Raw genomic sequence first — 10,207 nt, forward strand, 5'->3', positions numbered from 1 at the left:
CTCGCGGGGACAGCCCTGCCCTCTCCAGCAGAAGCGTAGCACCGAGAGGGAGGGAGGGAGGGATGGAGGGAGGCCCTGTGTGTGCAGGACCAAGACCGGCCGCGCTGACGTCCCCCGCCCTGCTCCCCTTGCAGCGTGCCCAGCCTGAGTCCCCTGACAGAGCAGCAGCGGCACGTCCTGCACCAACACGAACAACAGCTCCAGCAGCTTCAGCAGCTCCTGACTTCCCAGCCGCTTAATCCGGTAAGCGTGCCTGCTGGCACCTTTTATCTGATGAGGTGTTTAATGGGAAAGCCTCGGAGCAGAGAGCAAAACTCAGGGCTCCCTCCTGCACTGTTGAATCCCCTGCCCACAGGGCTGCGAGAGTCATGTGCCTTGTCCTTGGCTCCGGGCTGCGGTGGGTGGTGTGAGGAGAAAAGCTTCAGGCAGGAAGGTGCGGCGCCTCCCGGAGGGAGGGAGATGGGGATTTGAACTTTTTCATACAAAGGAAAGAATTTAATATGGGTTTCCCACATCCTGAGGGTGTGAGAACATGGTAACTAAAGCCACCACAAAGTCAGGAGTGCCGTTACCTCCTCCAGCCATCTCTGAATGCAAATCCTGTCTGCTCCTGCTGCCACGAGCACGCTGGTCTCTGGGCTTGCACATGTGCCAGGGCCCACAGGAGAAGAGGAACTCGTCTGAGGACACTTCTTGAGTTTAGAAAGAGATAAGCACCAAATTGTCTAGTCCTGAGGCAGGTGAGCTGTGTCTGGGCAAACTGGAGGTGCCAGGGGCACTTGTAACGTGTAGGTGGCTGAGGATTTCGGGGTCAGAAAAAGGAGCAGGCAGCTGTTGTGAGGATCTTGGCGCTCTGCCTGCACTCTCTCGGGCAAAACAGCAGCCCCGTCCCAGGCTGCTGTGGGAATGGCTGCATGGGTAGATGGTAAACAAGCCCTTGAGTTGTAAGAACCACATTCACTTGCCCTGTAGAACCCGCTGTGGTGTCCCTCCCCTGCGGTGGAGTTGCACGGGAGTGCTAACAGTTCCCGTCAATGAAGCTGTGCTCATTTATATCTCCCATCAACTTGGCCCGTTGCTTTGGATAGATTTCTGGGTCAGGCTATTTATAACTCGGGGAAAAGCAAATTTCAAAGGGCTTCTCTTTACAGCAGCTGATGTCACCGTGTCATCAGCTGCATCCCTGTGGGTACGGGAACAATGTCAGCTCTCAGCCTGCCGCATTGGTCGATGGTTGCTATAGTGATTTCTGTGGTTTGGTTGGATTCGAGGGCGTCCCTCCGGGTGCAGGTGAGCTGTGGCCCTCGTCTCCCTGAGCCCGGCTCACCTATGCTGACCCTGTGGGTCAGGGCTGAGCTGTGAAGCAGGATGGGGCTGGGGAAGGAAATTAGCAGCCAGTCTAGAAATTCAGGATTGTGAATGCCCCAGACTTAAAAGCCGTGGGTCAATTGATTGGAAAGAGCTGGGTAGATCTGTGTGCCTGCAGGTGTCTTAGTCAGGGTTAACTAATCCTCCGTTCCAGGAAACAGCCGGCTTGGAACGGTCACGAGCACAGGCTGTTAATGAACACAGGACAGACTGTTCCTCTCTCTACCTATAGAGATGTGATCAAGGGGACTTTCTCCCTGTCCCCAGTAGCTTTGCCCAGGGTGGAGAGTGCCCATGTGGCTCCTGGCTCCTTTGTATTAGGTGTCACCCTTTCCTGAGCCCTTTGTCCCTCTGACTTCTCTTCCTCACCCTTCCCTGCAGGAGCAGCAGGCCCTGGTGTTCCAGATGATGCAGCAAATCCAGCAGAAGAGGGAGCTGCAGCGGCTGCAGATGACCAGCTCGTCCCAGCTGTCCATGACCAGCCTCCTGGCAGCCACCTCCGCCCCCCTGCACTCCAGCACCAGCGCCCTGATGACCTCGGCCCCTCCGCCGCCCCCCAGCAGCAGCTCTCTCATGGCCTCCCTCTCCCCCCAGCAGCTCAACCCTAGCAATGCCCTCCTGGCTCCCCAGGCCACCCCACCGCTCAGTGCTCCTGGGAGCAACCTCCTGGCTTCGGGGACGGGCATCCCACCTGTCCTTACAGCACAGACTAACCCGTTTCTCAACCTGCAGGCTGATGGCAACACCCCGAAAGGAACGGTGCGTATGCTGCTAGCACTACCCTAACCCCAGCGAGCTCGTGGTGCTAGGCGCTGTACAGACTGCGGTTAACTCGGGGGAGCAGGGCACCGCTTAGGCAACAGAGCCAGAATGCTCCCCTGGCTTTGCTGCATCCCTGGCTAGCCACTGTCACGTCCTGATCCTACCTCCAAGGACTTCGTAGGGCCCAGACAGGGTCGTGGGTAGGCCCAGAGGCTCCCAAGGTGTCCTTGCACGCGCGTGTGTGCAGACACACACCAGACCTGCTGCAGAAGCACGGCAGAGACGGGCCATAGATTTTTGTCTCCGTTAACCCTAGGACTTGGATGGGACAATGTGCCCCTGGCCCTTACTGGAGCCTTGTGAGGAAATACGAAGGTGACTGCATGCTGAAACCCAGGGTTTAGAAGGAACCTTACGCCCGAGAGGTTGTGGCCAGGTTTACAGCCTCTCGGTAAAGCAGCCTTGTACTGGAACACCAGTGTCTAGGGACTGATGGTGTGATATTTTCATCTCTCCTCCATCCCTCCCCTGGCCTATACCTGTGCCCAGAAGGTCCAGCCCTGGCTGGAAACGTTTAGGAGCCAAAGGCCAGGGTCGAGGGGCCAGTTCGGCCTGAACTGGGCAGAGGGGAACCCTGGGGCTCCCGTTCTCCGTTGATCTCGGAGGAGCCTGAGAGGCTGCGGTGAGCAGGGCCAGGTCCGCAGCACAGCAGGGCTCTCTGCTTCTGCCCCCTCGTGTTGCTGCCCATCCAGTACTGATACATGTCTCCTCTGCGTCTCTTTTTCTGTTTGTTTTTTAAAGAGCATGAATGAAAAGGGAGCTCCTCTTACCCAGGACAAGGGCTAAGCTCCCCCCTCACCCTGAACAAACCAGCAGCCAACTCCTCTCAGCCAGGGGAATGTGGCTTTCCACAGTCAACTTTGATACTGTTAGAGCAATGAGCACAAGGCTTCCAAGAAGCATTTCCTGCCGCTGGGCAATGCCAAGAGGTGCTTTGGAAGACAGTACGTCTCTGACCAAGCCCTGGTATCGGGAGGAGCAAAGGCGGGGGGGCTGCCTGCCACCCTGGTCCGTGCCACACACGCTCCAAACGAAGCTGCGTTTCCACGCAGAGTGGAGGAGAGAGTTAACACCAGATGGCTGCCAGTCTCCTCCCTGCCGTGAGTGTGTTTGTGTGTGTAAGCCCCCCCCCAAGGCCGAGGCACTGGAGACCACCGCGCATCCTTGGCCAAGACCTTGGCGGAGGGAGGCCCCTCTGCTGAGGACTTTCTGCCCAGTGCAGAGGAATCTGGCGGTGCCCTGGGAGGCAGCACTGGATTGTGACACAGCTGGGGAAGCGGGACGTGGTGGCGCTGCCTACGTGGTCTGCTTTGCCCAGATGGGGAGGTTAAGAAGAAGTCCTGTAGCTGAGATTTCTCACCTGCTTTTCATCTGCTGGGCTCTTAGGATGCTCTTCTCTCGATAGCCACCGTACGAAGCCCCGATGCCTCAGCTGGATCCAAACCCAGCCTGAAAAGACACGAGCGGTGGAGCGATGGGTAAGGACCGGTGCAGGGGGAGGAGGTGAAAGCTTCCTTGAAGGACGTTGCCACATCTGCTCCGCCAGCTGCTGTCGGTTCGGTGCTGTACTTTTCCCGTGAAAAGCACACTCCTGCTCCTTGTGCCATCTCTCTTTCCTTCCAAGATTTCCAAAGGCTAAAACTTCAGCTTGCAAAAAGGGGCTGTAGCCAGTATTACCCCTGTCGTAGCCAACTTCCGAAGGTGCATTTGAACCTGGCAGTTGTTTCCCAGGCCTGAGCTGGCAGATAGAAATGTGTGTGGGGAAGAGGGAATCCCAAATCCGGTACCTGTTCTTTCTCACCCACCACAAATCGCTCCAGTCTGGCCAAACCACGTTCTTCCACTGGTCTTGGGCACTTCAGAAGAGGGATCTCCAAGCAATGGGACAATTACCAGTCTCCTGAGCTAGGACATTGGACCCTTTGTTGTTCTCCACCTTTTGACCTTAACTCCGTCTTGCAGCCTGGAACCTCAGCACAGAAATCGGCTTCCTCTGAGCTCGGATGCGATGGATTGATTGAAGGACAGGTGGGGCAGCTCTGGGGGAGGGGGAACATCTACGTCAAACGTACAAATGCCCCTTCTTTTCCTCATCCCCTGGTTAAATCCAGAGCTCCTGGGGGCAGGCGGGAAGACTCCAGCTAATAGAATCTCTGAGGGTCTTAAAAAAAAAAAATAAAATTCAGACCTTAATGGATATTTTTCAGCACATTCCCGCTGCCTCTAACTAGTTTGCACTATTCAAATTTGTCGGCAGTGGGTCTGTGCTGATAGTACTAGAAAAGCTTGTTATAGGCAAAACTCATCTGCTAAATATCTTCCTTCCTTTTTATTTTATTTTATTTCTTTTTGTTTGTTTGTTTGGAAGATTGTCACCACAATGGTTGAATAAGGCTAAAAGGAGAGAAAATACCTTTCTGATCTCAGCCTCCAGTTCTGTGAACTGGGCAGAACACTGCTGTCTGCTCAGAAATATATATATATTATATATATATGATTTTTTTTTTTTATAAAGAAAAACTAATGTTTTAACAAGGTTAAGAAGCTATTGGAAAGATGGAGATGGCAGCTAAAAGTCAAAATGCAGGAAAAAAAAAGTCTCCCTTCCTTGCTTGCAGTCTCTGCAGCACAGACCGAGAGGAGCGCTGAGCCGAGGCTCTGGCTGAGACGGTCCCTGTCCCCAGCCACCTCCCGAGGAAGTCCGGGGCTGAGCTGTGCCACCCTCCATCCGCCTGGTACAAACTGTGAATGAGATCTTTCAGTTGCAAATGGTTTAATTTTGGCTCCCTGTCCCCAAAATTGCTCTGGCACAATTGTGTGCTTGCACTTTTTTTAATTTTTTTTTTTTTTTTAATTCCCCCCCCCCTCCCCCAGCTGTGTTGTCCTTCCCTTCCCTCTGCGAGGGGCAGAGACCGTGTCTTGCCTTGCTGCCCCCTCCACGCGTGAGGAGTCCTGGGCTCAAAAGCTGCTGTTTTGGGGCTGCCGTGCTGAATTCAGCCCCGAAGTGCCCCGCGTGCGTGTGGTGGCTGCGTGCACGCGGAGGCTGTGCCTGCCCGCCCTGGGCAAGCAGCAGCTCCTCGGGATTCGGGAACTGACATTCCTTAGCGCTGGGTTGGGTCAGCAAGGTGATGGGCAGAAGGGTTCGGGGTGAAACAGCGGCCGCTAAATGTGCAAACGTGGTCTCTGCCAGCTGCTTGCCCAGCTGGGTCGCTCTGGGGGTTGATTTTTATTTTATTTTTTTACTTTTTTTACTCTTAAGGTCCCAAATTTGCGTTGCCACCTGTTTTGCTGTCACGCTGACCATCAGCACGGCCTTCAAACCAGTCTGTAACCACAAGGGCCTGACCTCGTGCCCAGACCTGGTCAAACTCTTCCAAAATTTAACCACATTTCACACCCTGGTATTAGAAACACACCAGTACCAGGAAGAGGGGACGGGAAGGAGGGAAGGCTGGTTGGCATCTGTCCCTTCTGTAGTGAGTCATGGTACGTGCGTTGACTTGCAGGACAAACAAAAACCATCAGTGGTTTGGTGCCCAAATCCCTGGGCAACAACAGAAAACTTTTAGGGGGTCGCTGAGAGGTACTTCCTGGTGAGTTTGCAGTCAGGAGGCTGAAACGTGCTGTACGGGGCTCCGCACCGCTCCTGGGAGCCCGTGTGTCGGAAGAGGTTGGAAATCAAGGCCTGAAGTGAAGACTGGGTGTTGCAGGCAGGGTTGCTGTTGGGAGCAGGGCGGGCTGAGCTGCGCTGCGTCCCCGTCCTGGCCGTGCCGTTGAGGTTTGGTGGTGGCAGTAGTTTGCGGACGAAGCCCCTCTGCTCTCCGGGGCTCTCCGGAGCAGGGAGGGACGAGACGGCGGGGGGGAGAGACATATAGCACTTACACATTTCTCTGACATCTTCCAAAGGCGCCCGGTCCCTTTGAAGTGTGCTCCTTGTCTGATCGCCTCAACCTGTCCCAGAGCCAAAGGTCCCTTTGGCAGATTGAGGGGAGAAGGGGGCACTGCTGGAAGGTCGACATGAAACGTTTGTATCTCTGTGAAAAAGAGGGAGAGCAGGGGAAAGAAAAAATAAAAGCTAAAGATTATCTGTGTTTCAGTTGCACTGGGGTACGTTTCTTTACCCGTTTTGATGCTAATGTCTCATTTAGTATGTTGCATGTGTCTTTTTTTGTTTTGATTTGTTTTTTTATTAAATAAAAGAGAAAAATGTGTATATTTTTGCCAATTTAAGGTAATGTAGCTAAGATATATTTTTTTCACGCTGCTTGACTGTTCTTTATTATAATAAATAATATTAATATTGATATCAAAGACTTTTTTAATACAGCTAGGGTTTCAAAATTGAAATGAGAATAGGGTCTGTGTGCTTCCCGTCCTGCGTCTGTGCTGAGGTCCCGCTGTCCGCAGCACACGTGGGCGCACGCTTGGCCCTGCCCTGAGCCCGCGATGCCGCCGAGGAGGCAGCACCGAGGCCCCGGGGGGAAGTTCCCCGCCTGGCTCCTTCCTGGCTTCACACCTTGGGAGCAAAGGGAGACCAGGGCGAGGGAGGAGCAGTTGGTGGTTCGTTGTTAGCAAAAAGGTCTCTCGCTCCCCCAAAGAACAGCGAGAGCCCGTGTTAGTCGGTAGAGATGCCCAAAACCAAACTCACTGACTTTAAGCTTTGCAGCTGCTCCTCGGTCCACCCCGCTCCCAAGAGTTTCTTTCTCTTAAGCACCAAAGGGAAGGGCTCGTGCTGTTTCTGCTTTGTTCTGTTTTTCCCCCAAACAGCCCCGCATAGCTGGGTGATGAGGTCTTTTCAAAATATGGTTTGGAGACATGTCCTGCTCTGGAGAAAACCCGCTCCTGCTCCAGTGCTCAGCTCTTAGATCTGGCTTGGCACTTTACTGGGTCATGCTTCAAAACTGCATGCTTCTCTGTCTCGTAGCCCACAGGCTCCATGGTTCTGCTTTCTCCTTATGCTTTTAAATCAGAAACTGGTTTTATTGACCTTTTGTTTTTCCCCACCCACGTGTGCCCGCGTCCCATCAGCGAGCTGGGCCCTGCTTGCCTTCTGGGTTCGTGGGGCTCCTTTCAACAGCCCAGGAGAAGTTCTCCCCCCACACCCCATCCTTCCGCAGTGCTTTTCTCTCTCTCGTTGACCAGCAGCCAGTGTTGCCACCTGGGAGGGGCAAACTGGACGCCAAAGAATTTGCCCGGGTTTTTCCAGACAGCCCAAGAGGTGTCAAAAAGGGAGCACAGAGCGAGCTGGAGACACAGGAGTTGGGAGTTTTATCTTTAAGAGTGGTTTTGGTCATTCAAAGGGTCATCCAGAGGAAGCAGAGTGTGGCATGCAAAGTCTTGTAGAGTCGGGCCATCAAATGCTCTGGGTCGTTGTAGGAAACTTCCAGCTGATTTTTTGAAGGGAAAAGGAGGTTTGGTGTCTGGTTCTGAGGACTCGGTTGCTCACTGCAGGAGCTGGTGGCTGCGGATCCTCCTCTTTGTGCCTGGTAGTGGTTAGTGCCGGGGCGCGGGCTGGGAGGGAGCCCCAGGGGAGGCCTGTGGAGCACTGAGGTCCTTGTGCTGTGTTTCTTGGAGCCCTGAAATATGAAAAAGAAGATGAATATTTCCGCAGAGTTGTGTTGGCTTGTTCCTGGCATGGTTCGTCTCTTTCCACCGCTTGGCTCTCGGTAGCGTTTCTGTTCCTTTGCATGGGTGGGGACTGGAGAGATGTGTGAGGAAGGTGCTGAGCAACGTTCAGTGGTTTTGTGCCCAACAAGCAGGTCGCGGCATCTTCTTGGACCGGGCTAACAAGGGAAACACCTCTGTAGCAGGTGCATGGAACGCGACTGTCCTACACCGAGCCCCTCCCTTCCACGGGCCTTAGGTCTGACACACTCCGCTCCAGGTCTCGCCCAGCCAGTCACCAGTGTCCCCTGGACACAGCTCTTGTACGAACGGGGGCTCCCGCGGCCCTGGCACTCGCTGGACTCTGGTTTTCTCTCTGCTGCCGCGCTGGCACACGTGCTCCAGCCGCGAGCCGACCGCCCCGGCGGGACGGGGCAGGTTCAGGCTCCGGCACCGTCCCTGCAGACTGCACGGATGCAGATGGCTTGAGCCCCTTGGCTCTGTACCAAAGACAATAGAGACATGGATGAGGTCTTCTCACGTGCTCAGGAGAGGACTCCAGAGAAGACATACCAAGCAGATGGTGTCATTCTCTTTGGGGTGAAATGTTCAGGCTAGTTGGCAGGGCAAGAGGTGACCGATGCGTCTGAAGCGAGCGGGGCTCCCGCCCGCGGCGGTGGTGGAGCGGCTCCCTCGGGGGCTCGGAACAGGCGGCGGTTGTTTGGCGTGAGCGGCAGATTGGCTCTAGGACACAGAAACTTTCCTGCTGCAGAAAAGGAAATCTGCCCGGGGCCTTCGCTGCTCCCTGCAAGTCCACCCCTTGGTCTAACGGGCCCCGAGAGCTCTCTGGAGGACGGCGTGGCCACGGCTTGCACCAGGGGCCAGCTGTACGCAGAGCAGTGCCCGTCGCTCCCAGATCCTTTCACCTTAAAGCCTGGTTTGTTTGCACACCCCTCTCCAGCGCAGGCGTCGCCCCGTCCTGCTGGTGATAAGGGCTTTGCTTTGCGTTTGGCGTGAAGGAGACCTGCATCATCCCTCAGGTTCCAGCCTGGTCGGGGCCGAGCAGCCAGCGCTGCGCCCAAAGCGGTTTTCCGAGGGCTCTCCAGCCCAGCCGGTCCGTCGGAGCTGGCAGCTCCTGCTGCGCTGTTATTTACCGTTGCCCTTGGTATATGCTGTGCTGTGCGGTTTCTTAAACCCACATAAGTAAAAATAATCAAGTGCCTGTGATCAAAACAGCCTTGAGGCAGGGAGTTGAATGGGTCCCTGGTGCCTCTCCTTTGTGCATTTAGTCTGAGAAATGGCGTTGTCATAAAGGCTGTGGATGTCACCTTTGCAGGAAAGGGTGAAGTAGCAATAATTTTAATAGTAGCGTTGCAGCAGCAGGTCTGAAACTGCAATTCAGAGGTGTCCTCTCCCCTCCCATTTTCCAGATGGGGAAGCAGAGGCACAGAAAGGACTAATTTGCTCAGGAGCCACGTCTCCTGCGCTTTGTTCTTCCCTCCCCTGCCCAGAAAAGGGACCCCAGCTCTGTGGTAGCCACTCAACCGTGGGCTCCGGGGTGTCCCATGTGGCTTCAATCCTGCGGGGAAGCTTCTTGGACCCACGGGGTGCGGAGACAGCCCAGGAGCTCACAAGCTTGTGCAGCTGCCAGCCCTTCTGGTCCTTAGAGCAGCACCTGATGGGCACAGCCCGGCTCCGGCCTCTCAGGGCAGTCGCTGCTGCGCGGGGCAGCGAGGGCAGGTGGAGCCTTTCCTTTAGCTCCGTGGGTTTTGTGTGAGGATCCTCGGCACAGAAAATCCCCTCCCAACCCACAGCTGCCTGCCTTGGGACACCAGGCCCGGGGCATCGCTGCGGTGGGAGCTGCGGAGTACAGACGGGGGTAGATGGTGGGAGTGGCAGCGCTACAAATTTTTTTTTTTTTGGCTGGTGAGACCTTTGGCGAGGTTGTGCTCAAGGGGAGAGTTCGGGCTCAGCCAAATCCACAAATCCCCATTTATCCCTTCCCTCCCTGGCGCAGGTGGTGGAGCTGCTCTGCCTGGACGGGCTCCCCCCTCGCAGCTCCCCGCCACAAACCCACTGCTCAGACTGGCGGGAGGGAGGGAGGGAAGCTTTCGGTGGGTTTTTTTTAATTGATATTTCAACATTTATCAGAAGTTGAAGAAATTAGTTTGTGCTAAAAATGGTTAAAAAGTAAGAAAGTGGAAAAACTCTGTTTAGTTAACGATTATCATTTTAACTTTGAAAAAGTCATCGGTACCCTGCCCAGCAGCGCCCATTTGTGACTGTGCTCCAAATTACGTGTGACATCGCAGCTGAAGGGTAAAGCACAGAAAACCCCTCCAGGGCCTGGTTTGTATTTTTAATTTAAGCAGCAAATGCAAAGTTTTAGCACCTGCCTGGGCTGTAGGGAGCC

At 54.8% G+C, this 10,207-nt stretch overlaps 2 protein-coding genes across 5 annotated transcripts in view; both read left to right on the forward strand.

Moving 5' to 3' along the window:
- The window catches only part of MLLT6 (MLLT6, PHD finger containing), a 46,274-nt gene extending 39,780 nt beyond the window's left edge, over nucleotides 1-6,494 (forward strand). For all 4 annotated transcript variants that reach the window (XM_074849708.1, XM_074849710.1, XM_074849711.1 and 1 more), the window contains 3 exons: nucleotides 135-243; nucleotides 1,750-2,127; nucleotides 2,932-6,494. In XM_074849708.1, coding sequence (XP_074705809.1) covers nucleotides 135-243; nucleotides 1,750-2,127; nucleotides 2,932-2,976 — 532 coding nt within the window. In that variant the 3' untranslated portion in view covers nucleotides 2,977-6,494. The remainder of the gene's footprint in view (nucleotides 1-134; nucleotides 244-1,749; nucleotides 2,128-2,931) is intronic.
- The window catches only part of LASP1 (LIM and SH3 protein 1), a 116,876-nt gene that overhangs the window by 4,230 nt on the left and 102,439 nt on the right, over nucleotides 1-10,207 (forward strand). The window lies entirely within an intron of this gene.

The sequence above is a fragment of the Strix aluco genome, chromosome 24 (genome assembly GCF_031877795.1).
Source record: "Strix aluco isolate bStrAlu1 chromosome 24, bStrAlu1.hap1, whole genome shotgun sequence".
Taxonomy (NCBI): domain Eukaryota; kingdom Metazoa; phylum Chordata; class Aves; order Strigiformes; family Strigidae; genus Strix; species Strix aluco.